Genomic DNA, 25,894 nt, shown 5'->3' with positions numbered 1-25,894 from the left:
ATTTGCCAGTGCTACTGAGATTGTACTAAATTTGCCATATCGAAATCGAAAAGAATATATTTGAGTACGTACATACAATTTGAGTCCGCACTGCAAACTCTTTTCTACTGAGTACTGACTAACGAAATGTTACGTCGCGTAACATCACATAATATTATGATGGGCTCCTTTTCTCCAATGCTTTGCTCTTTTATTAACTTATAAATACCAATTGATACGAATATCTCCAATATCTCAAAACTTAAACATTCTAGTTCATACATATTGGGAATTGGTCAAACACCGCGGACAAATATTATATATAGCCTACATATAAAATTAATCACCAGATAATCACAAATATTTTACTTCAAAAGCAGGCGAAAATAATTTGTAATTAACACATTTTCCATTACTGTTGGAAGGCGATTTATTGGTGTGACCAAAGTAATATGACAATGGGGAGTCGGGGATAATAGAAGGTTAAGAACCTTTGTTCCAGTCAGTAAATGCTGTTAAAGAACTAGAATTTACCTTCCTGTTTTGCTGATCACATTGATTTAAACTTGCGTAATACATCGCTTTAGTCCCACTTGACTTTAGAATTGGAATTTCGGTCTTTGCATGAAGGTGAATCTTCTTCATTGCCGAATTGCAAATTTTTGAGTAAGATAGAAAAGACATGCAAACGCCAAAATATTAGTAATCTCTATTATAATCTTCTATTATTCAAGTTTCGATATTAAATTTGACCCGGGTAAAACCTGATTTAGAAACCTGAACCTGCATTAATCCTAGTCGATATTTGAATTTTGAGTCAATTGCAACTTTTTATTTTGTAAAACTGCCCACACGTGACACTAATATACTAAGAGAAAAAATCTCTATTTGATATACTAGTTCTTGTATAAATTATCCATAATTTTGAAACTGCAAAACGTAAAATATGGATGTTGTGAGTTAAGCTATATACACAATGAGATATCATGTCATAGCAAGGGATGTCAAACCACTACTGACCCGCGGGTCCCAAGCTGACCCACCGTGTTTTCTCGGTGACCCACCAAGTCACGAATTGATGCAAAAAAAAAACAGTAAAGTGTTCTAAGGATATAAAAGCAGCTGAAATAACGATCGAGCAAGACTTTATTGTGGTTTATGCCAAACAAGGTTCTATACAGCAGCAGCCAATGATATCTTATGACATGTCAGAAGATATTTTTATTTGGAAGGACCGGAATCTTTACGGTTCGGCATTGCCTGCCCAAGTAATTAACTACGACCCGCTGCCATATTCATAACAATGAAATTAAAACTTTTGACTCAATTTATTGAAAAAGATTCGCCATCCCTGGTCGTAACAGAAACTTCAGTTTCATTTATATTTGTGAATGAATTTCTTTTAGCTTTACCAGACGCGTAGAGTTTCCAATTTGAGTAAGGTACAGCCAAGCGAACAGCAAATAACGGGGTTAAAGACATATCTTAATTGCCAAAAAAATTGATACAATTTCACCAACTGCATTTAAAATTCATGCTTATAACTGCGGTACAGTAAAGTACCTTGTACCAGCCTTCAATTACTGGGCTATGCTAGGCTGAAACACACAAGAGAATCCACTCACCAAAATACCAGACGTAAACAAAAAGCACTGGAAAAGCAACTACATACAATAATTATCAATTAATTGAAAAAAAACTTTAATAATGAGCAACATGATGCGTATAGGACTTGCTCTTTTCAGGAGTTCTTCATTTCCTCCCCTGAAATATTTGCTACCGTAAAATGAATGACATAATGCCATCATAACGCAATTCGTTGCAGAAGTTTACGAAGCAAACGCGGTATTGTCCAATGTCCACCGCAAAAAATGAACATGTTTATTTGCACGAGTTTTATGCAGAATTGTCTAACACGCAGCTATTGAAAGAAATCTTACTTCCTTACCTCTCGAACTATTCAAATTATCATCCCGGAGATTTCAGTGCATGTGCATATAGTTAGGCATTGCATAAATGTTCTCTAGTTACTATTTTCTTACCTTCCCAAATACAATAATCAATGTCATCAATTGAAAAGTTTAGATATAGATACTAGGTCTGCCCTGAAAAAATTAGTGCGATATGGTCATTTTGCATAAAGAGTGTCCATAAAGTCCATTTAGTTCCCAATACATCTCAACCAGGTTTGTTGTTTTTTAATTAGTAATTGTTTAAGTACTTTTATTTCACTTAATACACCTGTGAGGGTCAAAACAATATATGGTATCGATAAATTCATTTTGCAATTTTAAAAATTTTGAAGACCCTATGGACACTTTATATATATATAATTTTATTTAATATTTTTATATTGATATAAGTGGTAAAATGAATGAATATAGCGTAATTTTATTACAGCTGTTATTTACAGTTTTACACACCGACTAGTGTAGCAAGTCCACAGAATAGGGCATAAATTGAAATTATAGTTATACTGTTATTTAAATACCTAATTACCCGTTATAACAAGAGAGCTTTGCTCAAATATATGGACACATAGGAGGAAACGAAATATATTTTATTATCAATTCACCGAAATAGGGTATCCTGAACGAAAACAGTGCAGCAGCTACATGGCTATGTTACAGTGTCTTACTCGGTACGGCACAGTTTACCGATTCCAAGAAAAGCGCCAACATTAAAAGACATTAGTTATAACAATGAGTTCAAGTCCCGCTTTTACGTTAGTTCAGTGTCACCGAGCTGTGTTATGGTACCAGAATTGCCCTATCTTTAGAAGTTCCCGTCTCGTGACAGCGTGAAATTGCAACTCACAACTGTAGTAACACCACCGATCCGAATCACTATCGTAATATAACACCATGGCGCTGTTCGCCATTCCCCTTGAACAAATCTTGGCAAAGCAAGAACTACGTTACACGGGAACCACCGACGTTCGATGAGCACGTGATCAAACGAACAAAAAGAAGAGTGCCAGCATAAAAACAAATCCATTACGTGTCAAAAACACGAATCCCACAGTGCTAACAGAAATATTTGAAATAAATAAATAAAAGTAATAGTCTTCTAAAAAAATTCCATATTCAACCACTAAAAATTTGGAAGAATTGGTCCAGTAATCAAAGGGAAAAGCGACTTTTTAAGTTTTCCACTAGGTGTCCAAAAATAATTCAGAACGATCGTTATATCCACTAACGTGTTCAATAATTGTTACTCCCGGTCGGTCTGGTTCCATTTTACATGGGTTATTCTTTTGTCAATACAATATCGACCTTTCCCCGAGCATCGACTTCCTTGTTTACTCTGTGACGTTGGCCAATCAGCAATATGCAAAAATTGACGTAACAATGCTCCCTTTCCGCATGCGCTCAATTTAATTGCAGTAATAAAAAATTAGTGTAGAAATAGCTGTGATAGACTAGGCTAAAAAATTTAAAAGCTCTCATACAGGGCTTTCCGAATTAAAGTCGGATCAATTGATCCCGGCCGCGCACAACAATTTGCCTCTTAATATATTGCTTTTATATAGTTGTAGTTTGATTACATGAAAGTTTTGATTGCAATTTCATTTATTTCAATTCGATTGTAAACTTTACAATATATGGGCATTCGGCAACCGAGATATTGCGTGATATAGAAAGAACCTGATCGGGATTGCAAGAGTATACAAAAAAGAATAGAACACGCAGTTAGGAACTTCCAAAACTCCTTAAAGAGGCAATAAAATTAGCAATATCGTGAATCATATAGACTAGTTCATTTTTTCTATATATCATTAAGTTTTGATCTGAAACAATTTCCTTCAAAGCTTCGAGAAATATCTTGTTTCGTGAACCACTATGTCTGGTGTTGTTTGCAATTCTTTTATTGTAGAAACTCCTGGAAACAAATATAAATGAGGCAATGTTACTCTATAGCTCTTCATGAACCAAAATAAAAGTTTTATCTATATTGCGAGGGATCTTTCAAAATTGCGCTGGTGTGTGCCATTGGGAATTTATTGTTAGTTGGCAATTTAAGATGCTTTTTGAATACTTAAAGTATTAAAATCGCCTTAGTTTACGCAATAAAATTTGGGAAGAGATTTGCAGTTTTTTTTTCGGTACGTCAAGTGCCATCAAAACTAAACTATAAAATGAAAATTAAAATAAGTTCTTATTGTTAGTGTTTTGCTCAACGTAAAAAGATTCATAAAAGTTAGTACACATATGAATTACTTCGAAGCAGCATTATTTTATAAACTCACCAAGAAATTTCATGGTATAGATAAATTCGTTTTTGAGAATTTCCAGAACATTTCGTACACCTTCTTCGCCCTGAAAAGTTATTGTTTCGTTTGAACGTTGTCGTATTTGAAAAATATTTTACACGTCTATTAGAATATATATTTTGCACCAATTTTAGGAGAATTTGCCCTATTGCATAACGACCACCGTGTATGTATATTAAGAGTGAATAGGGTCGATATAAAAGCTTTATGGAACATATATGTTTAGAACCAAATGATCTTATTACAAACCTCGCATGCTAGTCCCCAGAGTATGGGTCTTCCAACAAATACCGCCTTTGCTCCAAGAGCGATTGCTTTTGCTACATCTGTCCCGTTACGGATTCCTCCGTCAAAATAAACATCAACTTTGCCATTCACGGCTTTAACTACTTCTGGAAGAACGTCTATCTAAAATCAAAAAACAGTTTTAAGGAATTGCATAGAAAATGAAAATCGTGGATGCGTACATTCATCTCATAGAGTTGATACTCAAACCATCTCTGTGTATAAAATTAGCCTCTGTTTCAAAGAGAATTCAGAAAGAGCATTAAAATTTTGATTCGATGATAACTTGGACTTTACAATATGGATTTAGGTTTATCTTTTCTTCACTCGAGAAATGACGTAGAAATGATATAGATCGAGTCAGCATGCTTTTCTTATTGTATCTCTTATTTTTCATCTCAGTTAATTACACGAAACAATCAATCACAGTAGCTGAAAATTAATAAATTTGTAAGACAAAATTCTAAAACAAAATATAAAAGATTAAAACAACATTTGAAGTTGCCGGAATATGTCAAAAAGACAGCGGTACCCAATGTATGAGTTGCTAAAGCCATACCAGTACAAAAACTGGTATATTTCATTCTATATCAATGTATACTGACTGTCGCAAATGTACTATCTAATATTCTTCCGCCGTGGTTTGAGACAATGATTCCGTCAACTTTGTGTTCAACAGCTATAAGGGCCATTTCCGCTTAATAAAAAACAGATTGTAAGGATTTTTAACGAAAATTGATTAATTTTTATTGTTATTCCCTGCAATACAAAGCCTATCATGTGGATGAACTCATAACAATAGCCTACCTGTCATAATTCCTTTAACCACTACAGGTAACTTGGTTAATCCTTTCAACCAGTCGATACTGTCCCATTCAACACTTCCATCCATCCAAGATTCCAACGCATCAAAAGCCAGTTTATTGGGTTCCACAATCTTGATTGATTGTTCAATATTTCTGCATCTAGATCATTCGCATAGTAAAATATATTTGAAATAAATTGCAAGAAATGTGAAAAAGATGTCGTTGCTTGATGCTCTTCCGAACGCTTTTTGATGACACAAGTGTTTTGAATTTAGAATAATTTTAGAGTTTCAGACGTTATACGTTTGACGAGAGAGGACTAAACTTCAATGAATCTGTTCGATTTTCATCTGAGTAAAAATACCTGTATACACATAGTACTTACACAATAGATGTTTCAAAATTAAATGGTTTCCCGTCTTTGTATCTGTAATCACGATGTCTATTAACCATGTGATCGACAGTTGCAATGAATCCTTTAAATCCATTTTGCTCAGCTCTTCTTACATAATGTTTTGTTACAACACGATTCTATGAGATATTTGAATATCAATAAGGCAAAAAAGTATTTATGAATCTATAATAGTTAGAGACTTCAAGTACGTGTATAGGTAAACACTTAATCATTATTTTTTAAGTTTGCCGTTTTAAATGTTAAGGCTGTCGTGATTCTATGGCGTGTGTAGTCACCTTTTACACCTTCCATTTCCAAAATTATGTCAAACTTTGTACGGCCGAAAGGAATGAATTGATATTCAAAAACACAGTTGGAGTTTTCAATTTAAAGAATTTCATGCTTACTCATTGTATTTTTATGTTTGCAGACTACTGAATGTAAACATTATCATTATTACTATGAAATTGGTAATTTAATTCTTCCATAACAACCTTGGTTAATTGAACTTGGCACCATTTTATGCAGTTTGGCACTTCAGTTGCGATTTCTTCCATTGTTTTACTACTCAATACACTTACTGTCATTCCTACGCCATGTGATTCTGCGGCTGAACAAATATACATATATTATTTAATATTGTGTGAAACTAGCAATTGTGATATATGAAAATGAATAAATATGTTGGTGTTATTTTACCTCTTGTTGTACATAATTCACCTTCTGGCGTACACAGACCATGTTGTGCTGTGGGTGCGACACATATTGGAAAGGGTATTTTTGAACCAATTACTTTTGTCGAACAATCCACTCTGCTAACGTTCTTTAAATTCCTGGGACGGAACCGCCATCTGTGTAAAATTTTAAATTTTGTCAATGATTTAATTTGTTTAATATATAATCCCGGGATTAAAACAGTGTTGCAATTTGAAGCACGGTAACCCAAAATAAGCAATATTGATGACTCTTAGTGACACCTTGAAAAATAGTTCATGTTTCAGCGTGCAGTTCATATAAAATTAAGCGTTTCTCAATAGAAAAGGAATTCCTCTGGGGAGAATTTTATGTTGTTATTGAGGAGGAAATACAAAAATATCGCCTTGTGTTCGGTGTAGTTTTACAAAAATTGTTCACCTATTTAGTATTATTGTAATACATATTCATGAGATTCAAAGCATGAGCACGGCATAAAGAAATCCAAAATAGACAAAGAGAAGAATGTATCGAAAAATGTTAGGAGCCACTGCTTTAAACTACGCAAAACCTTTTTCACAATATTCCGGATTTCCAATACAAGCGGATTTCCCTGCATGAAGCAAACTAAATAATAATCTCCATCGTTCATGTCACGGATATCGCGTTGAGCATCAAAGTAAAAACATAAATAATAGACCAAAAAGAACGTGAAAATATCAGTTGCTATTGCGAATAGATATGCAAACATCCTGAATCGGTAATTTCCCTTTTAAATGCTTCACAGTTTTCTTTTATTGTTTCTTCTCCGATTGCTCCAGCAGCATAATAGCCCCAATCATGTTGTGATAACTTTCTCCTAGCCTCCTCTTCATAATCCTTTACTGATACCAATAAGTTCTCCGTGGACTAAAATATATAAATTGGCTATCCGTAAAAGAGTTTAAGCATGTGGAATAACAGCGGTTATTATGTGTGCGCCGTTACTTTTGAGTTGACAGGATTATCAGAACTTGGAAACAACAAAGTTATCGATTTTTCAGCCATCTGTTTCCCAGACTGACAGCGACAGGCGTGGCATAAGTATAACGCGTTTTTGCATGCGATTTGAGAACTTTGAAAACTGTAGTATATTCATTTATGAGGTGAGGCGGAACCAGCCGAAAATGTCGAAATTTGTTGTTTTTTTACGTCGTTCATTCGGACCTTTCGCTCCCAGTAAGATCAGGTACTAACAGGCAGTGGTATCTAACGATATCTTATAGAAAATCTTACTTTGCTGTTGAAGTTATCCCCAGCTACAGAAGCGCGCATATTCATATATCTCGTTTGGAGGACGGATTGATAGTAAGCAAAAAGGAGATCTTTTCCTCTGTATCCCATGGCTACACCTATGAGATGAGACTCGTTTTGCAAACATAATTGTCATTTCCCTAGTTTCATATTCAGGAAACAAACTGTATAATATTCTACAATCCATATAAGAGTTTTAGAAAATTGCCAAATTTCATACGACGTACGTAATTGACGTTAGATTCAAATACTTAAGAAACTTACGACCTTTCTCCGTCCTGGTCTCCAGCTACGCATCTTATTTGGTGCTCTTGCTACTGCTTTAAATCTCCCCGAATTTTCTCATTACGGTTAAATTCTTGAAGAATGCAGTCATCAACCAATCCAAGCAAATTGAAGTACAAGTGATACGAATAATATTTAAAATTGACCTATTGCCAAATACACGAACAAAGAGTACTTTGCGCATTTAAAACGCTGAGTGTTGCTAAATTATCTTCATTCGCTATGATGTCAAGCCAAGTTTATTTTTCCCAACCAGTAAAAAAAGTAAGTTGATGCACATATAATAACTTTCCACAACTCGATAACAGTAGATTCCTACATTTCGTACCCGCACACTAATCTTTTCTGACTTTTAAATTTCGGGGCTTGCTTCGATAATAAAAAAAAAAGTCTTGGCTTGCCCAGTAACGTTTTTGAAAAATGAGCCCTTTTTAATAGAACAGACAGAAGTGGTCAGTACATGACATATGGCTTCTTACCAAAGCACGAAGATAGATGTCTATGTGAAGTAACACTCGTTTACAGATTACAAAACTTATTTACAAAATCTATTTATAGCTATACTTCCAAAAACTCATATGTGATAAATGATTTCAATTTTGCAAGACATTTTGGTGTTTGGATATGACCTTAACATGGACGCCTATCTTCGTGCCTTGGAGAGAAGCCACATGACATGTAATAACCACTTTTGTCTGTTCCATTAATCACAGGTTAATTATTGGACACAAAGTGGACCTATGGTCTGTCTGATGGACCGTTTTGTTATTATGTTCATTTCATTCATTATTATTATTATGTTCATTCTTTCATTTCTTTAGAAGATTCCTGTGGCCCCTTTTTTGTATGTGATGACGTCATCAAAATTGGGAATAGCGCACCGTGTCGTGGTTCAGTGATCACATATCACTTAATATTCAGCCATTGGAAATTTCAAAAAAATTTGGTCCAGTAATCGAAGAGAAAGGCGATTTTTTCATAACAACGAGAAGAAAATTGCCAACAACAAGAGAGCGATCTCAAATATATGGACACGAAAACTAAAACTAATTATTGATCTCAGTGATCTGTTGGTCAGACTACTACAAAATTGATACTAACCAGTTTTAGCGTTTGTGTCCATATATTTGAGCGTCGGTCTTTTGTTATTAGTATTTTTCTTCATTGTTGTTGTGAAAAAATCGCTTTTCTTTTTGATTAGAGGGTTGAACTACTATAAACGTCAAACGTCACTACGACGTCGCAATCACGTCATATAGCTTGCAAAAGTCAGACATATGTAAAAATTGTGAAGCTAAATAAAAAATATTTATTGGATTTTATCTTGCCTGCTTTGTTTTGAATATTTACATTTCAAAACTTTTCATTTATTTCATTATTTACTTTCCATCCACATATTTTCAACGTGTTTTTCGAATAAAACATACTTTTGCCCTACTATCTGTTATTTGTTGCTAGCTAGTTATTTTTGAAGTGGGCTGCGAAACTTGACAAATTCTAAAACGAGGCGCAACTAAAAAAGTTTGAGAACAACAACTGTACTGTTTCTCGAAATCTGGTAATTACGTCTTATAGGGCAATTGACATAAAATGCCCAGGTTTAATGAGCTTTTTTTTTTTTTTTTATTAATAGGCAACTTGCGAGGATAAAACCCTGACATTGCCATGGCAGCCTGTGGGGTTAGGCACATTACACCAGGGGTCCGCAAACTGCGGCCCGCGAGCTAATTTGTTGCGGCCCTGCAACGACCTGACATTTAATACATACAACAAATATTGATCCTAAACTTATTATTGTCTCTAGACGGATTTATGTAGTACCAAATGAAGCTGTGCGGCGCTTGTTTTGTAATAAATAGCGTCAGTAGTATGTCGTTTGAGATAATTTTGATTTTTAAAATTAAAAATGTATTGGAAACGGAGGGAGGTTCGCGACGAGGGTCAACATTCCAAAGTGCTTGGACGCGAAATATTTTTTTTTTTTGCGCATTCCAAAACCAGTTTGCTCTATATGCCCGGTAAGCATTGCAGATATCAAGGAATTTAATGTTAAATGTTTTAATGTTAATGTTAATCGAAAATCTGACCCGGGACTGCGCCACAGCTCATCTGTGCGACAGTGCAAAACGTGTAATCTGCACGTTCGGAAGTCATAATCCTTTATCTAAAATGCACAAATTTTATACAAATTACTGCTCTGTCATCAATCTGATGATTACTATGTTCGACTTTGTAAGCCATTGTTACTTTCTATCTCTTTAGTTATTGCTGAATCTGTGATAATCTGATTGCCTAATCTCTCTCTGATCCGTATAACATTGTTTAATATCCTGTTATAACCTTTTTATGTCATTAAAAGTTATTGTGTTATAACTGATAAACTACATATTAATTGCATATTTAATTGTGGATCATACATTAATATTCCAGTTCTTTTTCAAGTATGTACTTATAAATTATTCAAGTAATACCCTTCTTATATTGTAAACCCACTATTATGTAACAAGTGAACTGTATATTTAATTGTGGATCATATAATAACAAGCCGGTAGGCGACCAGTTGGATCTCCGCAATTGCTTGAGGCCCGCATCTTTTTAGTTTACTAACGGATAATAGGAGACACTACTAAAAACGCCAGTTCATTTTGAACGCTGCGCGTTCCGCTGAGTTCATTTCAAACGCTGCGCGTTTCTTAGTCTTACTCGCGTGACTGGTATATTAAACCATTATTAAAAAATAATCTTCACTAAAATCCCTAAGGCTTCTCCAGTTTATGGAGTATCGAGACCAAAAACGACTTATTTGAAAGAGTACTTTGCTATGCGGAAGGTAGCGTTCTTGGAATTTGAGTTTTCGACTTGGTTGGCGAGAAAACGGCGATAAATTGTGAAAAAACTAGGAATTTCATAACGATCGGCGCGTTTTTCATTGTTACCATGGAAACGGGACCTCTATCTGGACTTTCTATAAACGCACATTACTAGGGTGACAGGATAACACACGTGGAAAATTTCATCAAGATTGGTCCAGCCGTTAAGACGCTACATCTAAACAGACAGACAGATACACAGATAAGCCGGTAGGCGCCCAGTTGGATCTCTGCCATTGCTTGAGGCCCGCATCATTTCAGTTTACTAACGGATAATAGGAGACACTACTAAAAATCGCCAGTTCATTTTGGACGCTGCGCGTTCCGCTGAGTTCATTTCAAACGCTGCGCGTTTCGTAGTCTTACTCGCGTGACTGGTATATTGTGGCTGAAAATTGAAAAATGATCTTCACTAAAATCCCTAAGGCTCCTCCAGTTTATGGAGTATCGAGACCAAAGATAACTTATTGGACAGAGTATTTTGCTATGCGGAAGGTAGCATTCTTGGAATTTTAGACTTCGACTTGGTTGGCGAGAAAACGACGATAAATTGTGGAAAAAATTGAAATTTCATAACGATCGGCGCGGTTTTTATTGTTACCATGGAAACGAAACCCATATCCGGACTTTCCATAAAACCAATGACATTAAACAACATGATGCGCAACTCCGGCATTTTTGGCCGAAGATCGTATTCGATAGCACGCTCCAATGCACATACTTGACGAAACGAAAACGAGCGGATGTGTGTTGCTTTCAAGGCATAGCACGAATGGTGTTCGAGCCTGCTTCGACAATTGTTGTGGTTTTTAATGATATGTGGAAAATTGAAGGTAAAAAGAAATCGGAAAAAAGTAAGGTAAATACTATTGTTGTATATCACACCCGGGCATCGCACTGTTAAGTACATGCGGGAAAGCCAGCTTTTGTCAAATACTACGAAGTTTATATTTCAGTACGGTACGTAGTTGGCCATCTGCCGAAATTGCATATTTACTTACCCCTTATGGTTTCAAATAGTTCATGCACCTCCATTTAGATTTTTTTAATCAGTGAGGATATATACTTATTGCTGTAACATACTATTGCTCATTCACTTTTATTTGCGTATTGAATCAACGGGTTAACAAGTTCACCTAAAATTTCACTCATACCGGTCTATATTGTATAGTCTGATCTCTCAAGTATTTGGAGCCACGAATGCTTATAATTTTCTGACTAAACCCCTTTATTAGTTGGTTTATATGCCAAATTCAGTAAAACATTTTTTACAAAAAACATAAGATATTGGGTTTATTAGATTTTTCATTCTGAATCATATAGACTGCTTTATTCATTCTTAACGAAAATTAATATTGGCGCGGCGGTGTGGCTCAACGGGCTAAGCGTTAGGAATACGATCGTCACCGCACCTCTAATTACTCTGCGTGGGTTCGCAGGTTCGAATCCCATGCAGGGATGGTTATGTGCGAGAGGATTGCTGGACTCCTCGCCGTCGTTGGGTGGTTCACGTAACCGCTGGTCGGTTACGGCTTCCTCCACCACCAAGTCCATGCTTCCGAAAAAAAAAAAAACAATACAGTAAAAAACTAATCCCATACCCGACTTGGAATGGTAACCGGACGAGAGGCCGTGGTTCGCCATATGGATAAGCCGTCTTATCGGCTTTCCTCTCCCCCGGGATAAATATGTAAATCCTATCCTATCCTAATACATCTCCTCTCCTACAGATGTGAAAGTTGTGGACAGACCTGTCTAAGCATTGTGAGACTCCTGCAGCACAAGAGGCAATAGCAATAATAGTGAGTATATCAATCAAGAAATTAGGCCGACATAAAACAAAACTTTCAACTTTTCGTCTAACCTCAATTTCCTATTATTTATTCACAAGACAACTGTAGCTGAAGGGGAGATATCAGAAGTCTGGCGACATATCAGTGACAGTTTGATTCCAAGAAATATGATTAGAATACTCCATAAATGTTTGCAATAGAAGAACAACCTATGGAGGAATGCAAAGACATTTGACCCTCCGGTAAAGTTGTGTATGGCCCATACATCCTGCAGGGCTTGAGGGAAATAACTAAAAATTCCAAAGCGTAAGATTGCATAAGCGGTCTTCTTTGTAAAAAGGCACAAAACATGCCAGACATACTTAAAACAGCTTTGAAAAATGAGGATTACGGTTCACTGACCAACCTGTGTTATATTTGGTTTATCAAATTTTGGTAGTACTATAGAAGAAATTTAGGAAAGGGTATAATCATGATTCATGATAAAATAATGTTATATATTTTAGACAACTTCAATCTAGACCAGGGATGTCAAACTCGCGGCCCCAGAGAACTTCCAGTGCGGCCCTCGAACGCTTAACAATAATTATAATAGTATTTTGGAATTTTTTTTTATTTAAATGTAAAAGATTTTTCAAACCTTTTAAAGTGAAATTGAATATTCACACAGAAAACAATTTACTGAAAGTAGTTTTAGAAAGTTAATTTTTTTTTGTTCACATTTTGACTCAATTAAGAATACACATCAAGCTAGCAAAATAATACTGAATAAAACACTTGAGTGATTAAATTAAAGTACACGAAGAAGGTGGCATTTTCGAAGAAAATGGGAGTTGCAATATTTCTGCATTTCACAAAATTCTGAAGCACATTGTTAAATTTGTCATATTTCCATCAGTACAATGAAAAAACACAATAAGCTCAGCAGTCAATATGACAAATTCGAAGACCAACTCCGAACAGAAAATTTCCATGTGTTTGGATATTAATATATATATACAACGACTTAGTTACTAAAAATCAATATCAATAATAATTTAAGCAATCCTATGCCATGCAATGTAGCGTGAAATGTCTTGTCGAAAAAATCTGTCATTTTTATTTTTACTGATCTATACATGAAATGATAAAAGTAACTTTTTTGCATTACTGGAATTAATTAAACTTTTGCAAAGATACAGATTAACCCATGATCATGTGACCTCGTTAGTTAGAGTTGGTACTATAAAATCATTTCAGCCTGGCCTTAGTATGCTGGTGACACAAAGAAGATGCCAAACGTCAGGACAAATGTAATTAAAAAAACATTGAGTTTATACTGTAGTATTTTTGTTAATTTTAGGTTCATATATTTAGATTAAGTCATTTTTAGTGTATATTTTATTCTTTCCTTAACCAAGGCTTGTTCAAAAATGATTTTGATGGTTGTACATGGAATTTTATGATTTTTTGTAATAAATACAGTAACTTGCAATAATAGTGGAATGCAAATATTAATATGTAATTGCATTTGAAATTAAAGAAAATAATAAAACTTAATCCAACTGATTAGTTGCATCACAATATATGTCACAAACAAAAACTATCTGAAAAATATCTCTCGAGTATACATTATCAAAAACTGTTTGCGGCCCTTTTTACAATTTCCAACATGCAATGCGGCTCTCGAAACCCATGAGTTTGGCACCACTGATCTATTCTAGACGATTCAAGCATTCCTTTGGGAAATAATATCACTTCAATTAAATTGAAAACAAAAATCTCGCTATATTAAATACAAAACCGTTGTTATCATAAAGGTAAACCAATTCAGCCACTCGGAATATATTGGCCTTCACAAAGCAATGGAGGCAGAATTGAGAGTTCATGAGCTATGAACTTTTGTTCTTTTCTTTGTCTTGAACTTTTCATACTCCACAGCCTCTATTAATTTTTTTTTTTAATTTTAATTACCATGTGATGGTCATACATACTGTATCTTTGTATTTTCTGTCATGATGTATTATCTCAATGTGTCAAACTTTTAATTAGTGTGTATATTTTGCTTTCAGATGACATGAATGTATTGTCTTGCTTATTACCTCAGCTTGGAGTATTGACAAGAAAAAAGTGCCCGTAAATTACGTAAAAAATGTTTAACTCTTTGATATAATCAGAATTCACATTTAATAGGAATTATAAACAGCCAACAATCAATGAGAATTATATGCAAAATTCCTCAGATTGAATTTGTCTTCTAAAATCGGAGGAAGGCAAAACATATAGGTAGTCTCCATTCACACAAGTCTTTCAAGAAGACTTGCTCGAGACAAACTAAATGAGCATCGTCAGGTGATTGGTAAGGCTGCAAGTTGAATCAGCCCTGCAATCTCCTGCATAGAAGATAATATTAATTAGCGGGCTATGAGCTAAATTTAGACACAAACCTATCTACGAGGCATTATGTACTAGTAATGTTACCTACGATTAACTGAATATGTAATATGTCTAATAAATTCACCTACTAAAACAAGTTCGATAGGTGCAAACTTTGTGTTATGGAATTGTATCACAGCACCTTTAAGAGAAGTAAAAACAGTTTTGCTGTTTTGTATGACACCCTCTTCAAATGAAATTTCAATGTTTAAGCGCAAACATTAAAATTACTAACTTTGAACTTTGTCATTATCTGCAAAATGTTTCACACAAATCTTTACGCTATCGCGTTTGTAATATTCTCTGATAAAAAAAAACGCCTATGATGTTCAGAATTACTCTTTACAGCTTGTCTGCCATTCCAGCTTTCCAAATGAGCAAAACTTCTCAGATATAGAGATTATTTTCTTTCGTTACAGGCGCAAAAAGGCAGGTACTACACGTAAAGAAGACGCCGAGTAGCAAAAGCAAGCGGAAAACCGTCGCGAAAGGCGACGAGAAATATGTGCATTGGAGCGTATCATGAAATACAATCTTTCGCATGTAGTCTTATGGAGTGACGTCAGAGTTGCCTATCATGTTGTTTAATGTCATTGATAAAACGCACAATACTAGGGTGGCTGGATAACCTATGTGAAAAATTTCATTCGGATTGGTCCAGCCGCTAAGATGCTACATCTAAACAGACAGACAGATACACAGACAGACAAGCCGGTAGGCGCCCAGTTGGATCTCCGCAATTGCTTGAGGCCCGCATCATTTCAGTTTACTAACGGATAATAGGAAACACTACTAAAAATCGCCAGTTCATTTTGGACGCTGCGCGTTACGCTGAGTTCATTTCAAACGCTGCGCGTTTCGTAGTCTTACTCGCGTGACTGGTATATTGTGGCTGAAAATTGAAAAATGATCTTCACTAAAATTCCTAAGGCTCCTCCAGTTTATGGAGTATCGAGACCAATGATACCTCATTGGAAAGAGTATTTTGCTATGCGGAGGGTAGCATTCTTGGAATTTTAATTTTCGACTTGGTTGGCGAGAAAACGGCGATAAATTGTGGAAAAATTAAAATTTCATAACGATCGGCGCGGTTTTTGTTGTTACCATGGAAACGAAACCCATATCCGGACTTTCCATAAAACGCACAATACTAGGGTGGCTGGATAACCCATGTAAAAAATTTCATTCAGATTGGTCCAGCCGTTAAGACGCCACATCTAAACAGACAGACAGACAGACAGACAGACAAGCCGGTAGGCGTCCAGGATCTCCGCTGACACCCAGGCCCGCGGCATACAGTATATCGCGAGGATCCAATTCATTTTAGTCTCTGTAGCACTTTAGTGGTCGTCCTAACTTCGTTCAGATTTAAATCTCTTTAATTTGTGCGCTTGGAAGTGAATTCATGAAAATTTTCTCGCAAGAAATAGGCGAGAGGCGAGTAGGTTTTGCACTAGCTGACGATTATTTGTTGCGGGGCAATGACGGCGTATTTAAAAGATTGTAAACGTGATGCAGAATTCATAAAAGATTCCGTAGAAGCACTTGCCGACCACCTTCGTAAAAAAGGGTACGACAGCCAGTACGCTATTTTAGCAACACAACAAGTATCAGCGTCTGCAGCTCGTATTGCAGCTTTGATTGAAAGAATGGAAAGCAGTTACAAACGACAGGAGCGTGTAATAAAAGCACGGAACGCTAAAATAACAGTAATGGACAGAACTATGACAGGCCTCAAAAGTCCCACTAAAAAGGGTGAAATGGATGAAGCTTTTTCATCACAATCAGAGTTTTCTGAAACTCAGGGTAGCCAGGACATAATGACTGAGTTGCAAGACTCGTCACGGAAAGCAGGTACATGTGGAATCGATGAAAAGCCAGGGTGTTATTCGGAGTTTGAGCTCTGCTCCGAATCGGATGTCGATGATGCGACATGCATAGAGCACAGCAATTAAATCGGTTGGCTTTTGTTTAATGGACATAGTTTATTTTCGTTTCCCAGGTCGGATATGATTGGGGCTACACAATAACACAACCTAAGTGAACATTTCTTTCATTACATAAGGACATTTTTCTTTCATTGCATAAAGTATGGCATAAAAGGTAGTACATGCATATATACTTGGTTTGTGTGCGATGTTCTTGACAGCGCGATGTAGGTTAACTTCTATACGAGTTTTGAAAGTATGCAATACATGCTCTTGTGCTTTTTCTGTACTTGTATGTATGTGTGTTCTTCAAAAAAAGCTTGGAGGTTATAGGCCTTTGATTCGGATATAGCAATCCTAATTTATAGACTTGAATAGTTAAAAAAACTGTAGCCAGCGTTTAGGTGAACCACCCATTAACAGCGAGAAGTACATCAAATCTCAAGCAAATAATAAATCCGTATATCAAGAACACCTGCACCGGCTCACCAGTTCCGTTGAGTTAATTTCGAACGCTGCGCGTTCCGTTGACATACTCACGTGACTGATATACTGTGACTGAATGAGAAAATGATGTTCACTGAAATCCCCTAGGCATTATGATTACAACTTAAGCTGAAGGAACATATATACATGCAAGACTCAACATTTTCCCGGTACTTTACGGTTTAATAGGATTATTTATTTATCATATTTATACAACGATGCTTACCAGTCTGCTTACCAGTTTGATTCGGATATAGCAATCCTAATTTATAGACTTAAATAGTTAAAGAAACTGTAGCCAGCGTTTAGGTGAACCACCCACTAACAGCGAGAAGTATATCCGTATTCCGTATATCAAGAACACCTGCACCGGCTCACCAGTTCCGTTGAGTTCATTTCAAACGCTGCGCGTTCCGTTGACATACTCACGTGACTGATATACTGTGACTAAATGGGGAAATTATGTTCACTGAAATCCCTAAGGCTTCTCCAGTTTATGAAGTATCGAGACCAAAGACGACTTATTGAAAAGAGTACTTTGCCATGCGGAAGGAAGCGCTCTTGGAATTTTAATTTTCGACTTGGTTGGCGAGAAAACGGCGATAAACTGTGGAAAAAATAGAAATTTCATAACGATCGGAGCGTTTTTCGTTGTTACCATGGAAACGAAACATTTATCTGGACTTTCTATAAAACGCACATTACTAGGGTGACAGGATAACCCATGTGAAAAATTTCATCCAGATTGGTCCAGCATTGGTCCAGCCATTAAGACGCTACATCTAAACCAGCGATTCCCAAACTGTGGTACGCGTACCACCTGTGGTACGCGAGAGTCTTTCAGGTGGTACGCCACCAACTTTCAATAATTTGCAATGTTGCGTTTCAATTACCTTTAATTTGTGGTTTCGCACGTTTATGAAGCAACACTTATTTTGTTCAAGATGATCAAACGCCAATTACCAACTTTCATGACCTTTGACCGATGCTGTCAGCAAAATATTTGGCGGGAACGCTCTCCTTACCGGCCGTCTCAGACTACGTACGGTTGCTATTCGTACTTGCTTTCAAAAGCCTGCGGTGTGTGAATATTGCGAAATTTTGTTTAATTCAACTATTGACAACATGTCTAAACGAAATTACAATCCAGCTTACATAAAGTACGGATTCATAGCTATTGAACACAACGGAGAAGTTTTGCCGCAATGTGTAGTGTGCATGAAAACGCTTGCTAATTCGGCTATGAAACCAAGCTTACTCCAACGACATCTTGACACAAATCATCCCGACAAGAAGGATCGAAATGAGAGTTTCTTTCAGCGACTGGGCGAGCAAGTGAAACGAAAGCGCTTCGACAACACTGGCACAATTTATCAGAGAAAGAAGTGTGCTGTCAAGGCATCCTATGAAGTCGCTCTCCTGATAGCAAAAAATCAGAAAGCACATACCATTGGAGAGCGCCTCATTATGCCAGCTGCAAAGATGTTAGTAAAAAATGTACTTGGTGAAGAGGCGGCTGCAAAGCTAGTAAGTGTTCCCCTCTCCAACAATACGGTTAAGAATAGAATAGAAGAGATGTCAGTCGATATTGCTGAGCAAGTGATTTCAGGAGTGAAAGATTCAGAGTATGGTTTTTCCATTCAATTGGACGAGTCGACGGACGTAACAAATAACGCACAGTTACTTGTGTATGTTCGTTATACACAAGAAAAGGCTGTAAAAACTGAATTACTTATGAGCAAAGAACTTTCAGGTACAACAAAGGGAAAGGATATTTTCGAAGCATTAGACAGTTTTTTCAAAGTGAATAAACTGGACTGGGGAAAGTTGATTGGCTGTACAACAGATGGAGCTCCATCAATGCTAGGACATAAATCAGGCTTCAGAGCTCATGTGACGGCTGTGGCGCAAAACGTGACTTTTGTTCATTGTTTTATTCATAGATTCGCCCTATGCGCGAAAGTGCTACCTCAGAACATGTTATCATGCTTGAACCGAGTTATCAAATTAGTAAATTTCGTCAAAACATCTGCTCTGAATACTCGGTTGTTTAAACTTCTTTGTGAGGATCTCGGTTCTAACCACAGCTGTCTCCTCTTCCATACGGAGGTGCGCTGGCTCTCTCGTGTTAATGCAACAAGGCGCCTGTTTGAACTGCGACATGAGCTTCTGCAATTCTTCAAGGAGAAGAATCACGATTTTCAAAACGACCTGGAGAGCAAAGATTTTCTTACTAGATTGGCATATCTATCAGACATTTTTGAAGTTCTGAACAACTTTAACCTGTCGTTTCAAGGACCCAATCTAACTGTAACAGATTTCATTTCAAAGCTTAGAGCACTCATTCGTAAGCTGGACCTCTGGACATGGAATGTTAGCAATCAAAACTACGGAATGTTCAAATGCCTCACTTCTGTTGAGAAAAATCCTGATGGTGGCATTTCTAAAGAAATTATTGATCATCTTTCGCAACTAAAGACGGAGCTATTGAATTACTTTCCTGATGTTGCATACTGTGCTTACTCCGTCAACCCATTTTTCATTGATCCGGTTGATGTGCCTGTAGGGACCGGGGAACAAGAAGAACTAATAGACATTCACACTGATGAGGCAGCAAAAATAAAACATAAGGAATGTTGTCCAATCAATTTCTGGTTGAGCATGGCATCATCGTATTCTAACCTAGTACGTCACGCTGTTTCCCAGCTATTGATTTTAACATCTACGTGGGAGTGCGAACAAGGGTTTTCGGCTTTGATGGCCATCAAATCGAAAAGCCGAAATCGTCTTGGAACGCCAGAACATGACTTTCGATGCGCTGTCAGCAAAGCTCTTCCTCGCATTGACCAGCTGGTGGAGAAAAAACAACTACATCCATCTCATTAAAATTTTTAATTGGCTTCATTTTGTTTAATTTATGGTTTTTATCTCTTTCTGGAATGACATTTGTCAAATCTTAATGCTGCTACATGCTCAGTTTTCTTATCTACAGGTGCATAGTTTATGGTTTGAGATATTCTAGTCAAGTGTAACTTAGGTGGTACGCGAACGCTGCACAAAATTAAAAATGGTACGCGGGAATGAAAAGTTTGGGAACCACTGATCTAAACAGACAGACAGACAGATACACAGACAGACAGACAGACAGAACGACTGATAATAAGGGTCTCCTATAGAGCGGAGATCCAACAGACAGACAGACAGAACGACTGATAATAAGGGTCTCCTAAAGAGCGGAGATCCAACAGACAGACAGAACGACTGATAATAAGGGTCTCCTAAAGAGCGGAGATCCAACAGACAGAACGACTGATAATGGGGGTCCCTGTAGAGCGGAGATCCAATATTCCAGTTCTTTTTCAAGTATGTATAAATACTTGCAACATTTATCTACAAATTGGGAGTCAACCATGTCCGAAAATTGTGCACTAGCAAGTCTGCTCGGTTGGGCAGAGACGCACAAAAAAGTATCCACCGCGGGCGGTCACAGCATGAATGTGACCGCTAAAAATGATCATTTTTAAGACATTCGTCCTATGAACCCGTGGCATGGTGGCTATATGGTTGACCGGTTGGTGGAACAAAGTCTTATGCGCCAAGCGGAAACGATGGACGCCGACATGGAACTTCTGGAATAATACCAGTAAGCACTGGAAATATGACTTATGTGGCATTTTCCCAAGTACTTAAATACAATGTTACATTGCGGTGTCTCTAAAATGTCGCGTCCCATTTGCCCCGCGTTTCCCACATGTCCCGCTTGCCCACGTATCTTCATTCTGTAGGAAAACTATTATATTTCGTATTTCTTACATTTAATTGGGTGTTAATAGGACAAACTCTGACATCGATGACAACTGCGGGGATAGAGTATTCAAGAAAACAGAAGGGCCCGGGGAAGAAGAGCATCCTGTCGGGGATTACTCCCCATAAAAAGTACGCACGACCCTATATTAATGGGATATTTTACTTTCATCTGCGACCAACAAAGATGCATACTCCCGTAGTATGTAAACCAAGATGGCGGACACCGGAACGTGGTATGTGTACCAGGTTAGGGTATAATTTCAGGTACAAATAGTACGGGAATCATTTGGCTAGTCCCCGAACTCGTAATAGAACTAAAATAAGGAAAATTTGAATAAAAGTATGGCCTAACCTGGTACTACGTTCCGGTGTCCGCCATCTTAGTTCACATACTACTGGAGCGCCCAAAATTGTACACGCACAGGCTGAATATAACGAAACCCATGAATAAAGCTACACATCTCTCTAAGTACTTAGACAATAGACACCAATAACTTCGTGAAACATAACTTAAAAATGTACAAACTATAACTTTTTCATCATATAATATTGTATTAGAATTGCACAGTCATTCTGATGTCTATTCGTTCGTGATACTTGAAACAAGACAAATGCTCCGATTATGAATTTATCCAATGTGATGGGGGTGGGTTTAGATAGCCCATCCATATATTTGTTGAGTGTTCGCAACCCTCTTCTGCCTCCTGCTAGCGCTGGTGTCTTGTCTCGCTATTGCATCGACGACCTCAACCGCCGTGATTAGTTTTTTTTAAAACATTTCCGAAATGTAATTTTTCATCTGGAAAATAAAAAACTATTTGTGGGTTCAGAAATAAGACCACAATCATCTGACAATATGTGAACGTTTTTCAAGTGGGAATCTTTACTTGTTGTACCACCAGTATCTGTGCTGTATTGCATAAACAAGACAGCGATGTATTAATATTTATACACCAAAAGTCAAAACGAAGTAGTACGAGTATGCAATCTGTAACAGTAGACTATCGGTATGCAATCTTCACGACGATGCAAAACAGAGCCGACACAAGGCGCGCAAATTTTGATAAGTAATCGCGCACAAAAAATGAATCCCAACAATCTTTATCCACTGACAATTGGTTCAGTAGAAAATTGATGAGGCAATTGGTTCAGTAGGTAATGAGAAAAGCGACTTTTTAATTTCATTTTTCTAGCAGGCATATGACTTTTGTCGGCTTTGACAGCATGTAACAAAGCGAAAAATTCTATTACGAATAATTTTACTGGTTTATCATGTCGAGAAACTCGTTAGCATACAAACATTAACGTTTTGCGCGTTTTCCGAATTAAACTTTTTATACCGCCTCCATAATCTCATAACTACAAGGATATGGTTGGAAGATGTTTATTATTAGCGTTTCATGTTAATTTTGTGACGTACAGTATTAATATTAATCAAATGTGATATTCCCCTAGCAAAAATAATCGACAAAATGCATCAAAAATGCGAAAACGTTGCATGAAGCGCCTGAGCGGTTTGTCAAATTTCATTTATTACGTCACTGTCGAAACGACCATTGTGACCATTTATGCACTTGACCCATATATCTCAAACCACAGCCCCAATTCATTTAATGACCATCTGATTTTAATCGTCTGATTTTTTTTTATTAAATTTGGTTTGAGTGTACACAGCAGTATGTCCCGACTCATTTGCTATCTCGTTCGTAGCCGACATCGCCTGAGTCATACAATCAATCCATTTAAATTCTCTCCTAACCGAAGAACGAGCTCAAGAAATACACCTTACTACATAATATTTGCGCAATATAAAGGCCTAAGATATCTGACCAGAATGATATTTAATTATTGTTCGGTACAATTTGACCACATCGTGGGTGACTGATTAAATAAGTTCCTTTCGTGCATAGTCACCCGCTGGTTTGTAAAGTTTGAACCCACGAAGCACAAACCTCACAAAGCGCCAAACGTAAATAGATGATTAAAGATGGAACAGTATAACATTTTATATTAGATTTTAACCTTTGACTATATATCAAGTATAATATGGTGATTATTCCTTGCTTCATAATATTTTTTCAATGGAAATAAACGTAATCTCGTGGAAAGGGGTGTGGATATGACATGAGCTAATGACATGTGACATTAGCATATCACAGTGAAAAGGTAACTATAAACAGAATGAAGGAGTTGAAACAGTACAGACAGGATGAACTCTCATACCCCCTGGTGTTTAAACGAGAATATCGGTCAGAGACCGAAGACTTATCGATCGAAAGTTAGGGGATCCCCCAAAACAGCGCTCTTACTCCATAGTGACACCTTGTGTCCCATCACTAATTAATTAATACCTCGCCAATTATACGACATAATTTGCCCAAAATCGATAGGCTTCTGGTCCGAGATATGATGAATGCACATGCAAAATCTGGAGCAGTTTCATGAGATATCGCGTGCATCTAACAGACAGACATACAGACAAATACCTATCGACATATTTACCGATTAAAATCGATCGATAAGTGATTAGTTTCAAGCTCAAAAACGTCTTGACTTAATTCAAATTTATAATATTAACCTGTCTGAAGCGGCTTTGTATATTCTATGAAACGTTTCCACATTTTGAATGAACCCCATAACTGTCACTATCGTTGGATATAGTTTTAGCATAACCGTGTACCTGTATACCTTTATGTGCGCTCGAAGAGTATTCATTTCAAAAGTCCTTCTGTTTTTTTAGAATAAGCACATTATTAATCACACGTGAAAACTGTTTATCGGTTCGGGACTATTGACAAGCCAAACAACCATTTAAAATCACGATTATTATCGATAATAAGAATATAAAAGCATTAACACTAAAGAAATTTACATTATTGCATTACGAGCACAAGACTACATTGACAACTACAAAATGATTTCCTATCGTCACCCTTACCAAGCTCTCTGGAATGCCCAATTGACAACTTTCGTTCGTTGCAATTACGCAGGCATTGCAGATTTGGAAGCAATTACAACAAGAAAAAGAAAGTTTTCATCAGACGAAGGTTCGGATCTCGTGAAATACAAATATGTAGATCCAAAGACAAAAGTTGCCAGAATTTACAACGTTTCAAAACAGTCAGATCCAGTCGTTAAAGTAAACACCGAAAAACCAAAGAAGAAAACTACTTTATTTACCATAGCCGCAATACTGGGGTACTCGACCGAGGAGAGCCCAAGAAAAAAGAGAAAACTTCAACCTACGAAGCCAACAAAAAGAAAAGATGATTCAATTGATTCGGGTTTTTCGTCCTCTGGAGAAAACGACGAATCGATTGTTGTTAATACAAATGACGACAGCGGAATTTGTATAAATCATTCCAATGAGCAACAACAAGTACGAGACAGATTTCAGTCTGCCCAACCGCAGTTATACCAACCCGAAATAGAAAACGTCCGTTGACGACCGCCTTCGGAAAGCTTCTATAACACGTATATGCCTATCAATGATGTACATCATTTTTATCATGGGTTCAACCGATTTGGACAACAGAACTCGATGTCTAAACATCAACATGCTATCCCATATGCACCAATTCAAGCAATAGCTTTCGTTGAACAAGAAATCCGGTCAAATTCAACGACTTCCGCACCTCAAAAAGCAAGAAATACTCAAAGAACAAGAACTACTTTTACTCAAAAGCAATCGGAGCGTTTGGAAACTGAGTTCAACAATCAGCAATACATGGTTGGAATTGAAAGACGAACACTTGCTAAGAAGCTCAAACTGACAGATGCGCAAGTTAAAGTTTGGTTTCAAAACAGAAGAATCAGGTACAGGAATGAGAAGAAGCGCAAACCCGAAGAAAAGACCAGAAAACTCGATATCCTCAAACGTGATACGTTTGGAAAACCTTAAAAATATTTTTTTGTAGTTTGCATTTAAGTTTCAAAATTTCAATCATTGTTATTTTTTTACAAATCGTTTGTACATTTATTATTTCCTAAGAGTTTTATTACAAAAATTTGTCAGTAATATTTGAAAAATTATCAGATTTATTCATTTATCAGTGAGTGTGTTCATAGGATGAAATCCAGGGGTATGTAACCTCTTTTATGTCGAGAATTGAAACCAACTTATCCTAGTTTTAAGGGACGAACAGAATTATTACAGAAGATATAAACACAGCCAAGCGTATGACATATGTGGAGATATGACCTTTTAATGAAATGTACTAGAATCTAAGGTGTAGTATATATTTACGATAAAACACAGACATGTCCACTAAAATTATATCTGTGCGAAGCTATACAAATAGCTAAGCCGAAATATTAGTTGTTGAACGTTTATGTTTGGATATCTGCGACTATAGTTATTTACGCATAATTAGTAGGCTGGGACTAGGTAATAGAAAAGTCTCATAATATATATACAACTGTTCCAGAGGACCTTCGTCGAACCCCTGGAAGTGCCTCACCGAACCCCAGGGGTTTGATCGAACCCAGGTTAAAAACCACTGATCTAATAGAACTGTTTGTAATTTCTACCGACAACGCAAGGAATTCGATACCTTACTGGCTTACTATAAATATTTTATTTAAAAA

The 25,894-nt window shown here is 36.7% G+C and overlaps 3 protein-coding genes across 3 annotated transcripts; 2 read left to right on the top strand and 1 right to left on the bottom strand.

The window, feature by feature from the left end:
* Positions 1-3,694: 3,694 nt before the first annotated feature.
* On the bottom strand, positions 3,695-7,813 carry LOC120339176 (2-Hydroxyacid oxidase 1-like). The gene is made up of 9 exons (XM_078116598.1): positions 7,706-7,813; positions 7,180-7,339; positions 6,232-6,347; positions 5,729-5,874; positions 5,345-5,502; positions 5,143-5,234; positions 4,502-4,660; positions 4,229-4,298; positions 3,695-3,861 (listed from the first exon to the last, which is right to left on the bottom strand). The coding sequence occupies exons 1-9, from the start codon at positions 7,811-7,813 to the stop codon at positions 3,785-3,787; spliced, it is 1,086 nt and encodes a 361-aa protein (XP_077972724.1). The 3' UTR covers positions 3,695-3,784.
* Positions 7,814-18,356: 10,543 nt separating this feature from the next.
* LOC144427411 (zinc finger BED domain-containing protein 5-like) lies at positions 18,357-20,386 on the top strand. Its single transcript, XM_078116597.1, has one exon. The coding sequence runs from the start codon at positions 18,626-18,628 to the stop codon at positions 20,384-20,386; it is 1,761 nt and encodes a 586-aa protein (XP_077972723.1). The 5' UTR covers positions 18,357-18,625.
* A 4,399-nt stretch (positions 20,387-24,785) lies between these two features.
* On the top strand, positions 24,786-25,299 carry LOC120339178 (T-cell leukemia homeobox protein 1-like). The gene has a single exon (XM_039407257.2). It carries the CDS (start codon positions 24,786-24,788, stop codon positions 25,206-25,208), a length of 423 nt encoding a protein of 140 aa, XP_039263191.2. The 3' UTR covers positions 25,209-25,299.
* The last annotated feature ends 595 nt before the right edge of the window (positions 25,300-25,894 follow it).

This window comes from Styela clava, chromosome 9 (assembly GCF_964204865.1).
Source record: "Styela clava chromosome 9, kaStyClav1.hap1.2, whole genome shotgun sequence".
In the NCBI taxonomy this organism is placed as follows: Eukaryota; Metazoa; Chordata; class Ascidiacea; order Stolidobranchia; family Styelidae; genus Styela; species Styela clava.
Note: the sequence above shows the minus strand (reverse complement) of the source record. Positions and strands in the feature narration are given on the sequence as shown.

What these genes read in the sequence shown, in the direction of transcription:
- LOC144427411 (XM_078116597.1), top strand. Translation starts at nt 18,626, where the DNA reads ATGTCTAAACGAAATTACAATCCAGCTTACATAAAGTACGGATTCATA.
- LOC120339178 (XM_039407257.2), top strand. Translation starts at nt 24,786, where the DNA reads ATGCCTATCAATGATGTACATCATTTTTATCATGGGTTCAACCGATTT.
- LOC120339176 (XM_078116598.1), bottom strand. Translation starts at nt 7,813, where the DNA reads ATGGGATACAGAGGAAAAGATCTCCTTTTTGCTTACTATCAATCCGTC. An exon ending in GGAAATTACCGATTCAGGAT is followed by an intron (nt 6,348 to 7,179) that starts GTTTGCATATCT and finishes ATATTTGTTCAG; the next exon opens with CCGCAGAATCACATGGCGTA. An exon ending in TAGATAGTACATTTGCGACA is followed by an intron (nt 4,661 to 5,142) that starts GTCAGTATACAT and finishes TTTTGATTTTAG; the next exon opens with ATAGACGTTCTTCCAGAAGT.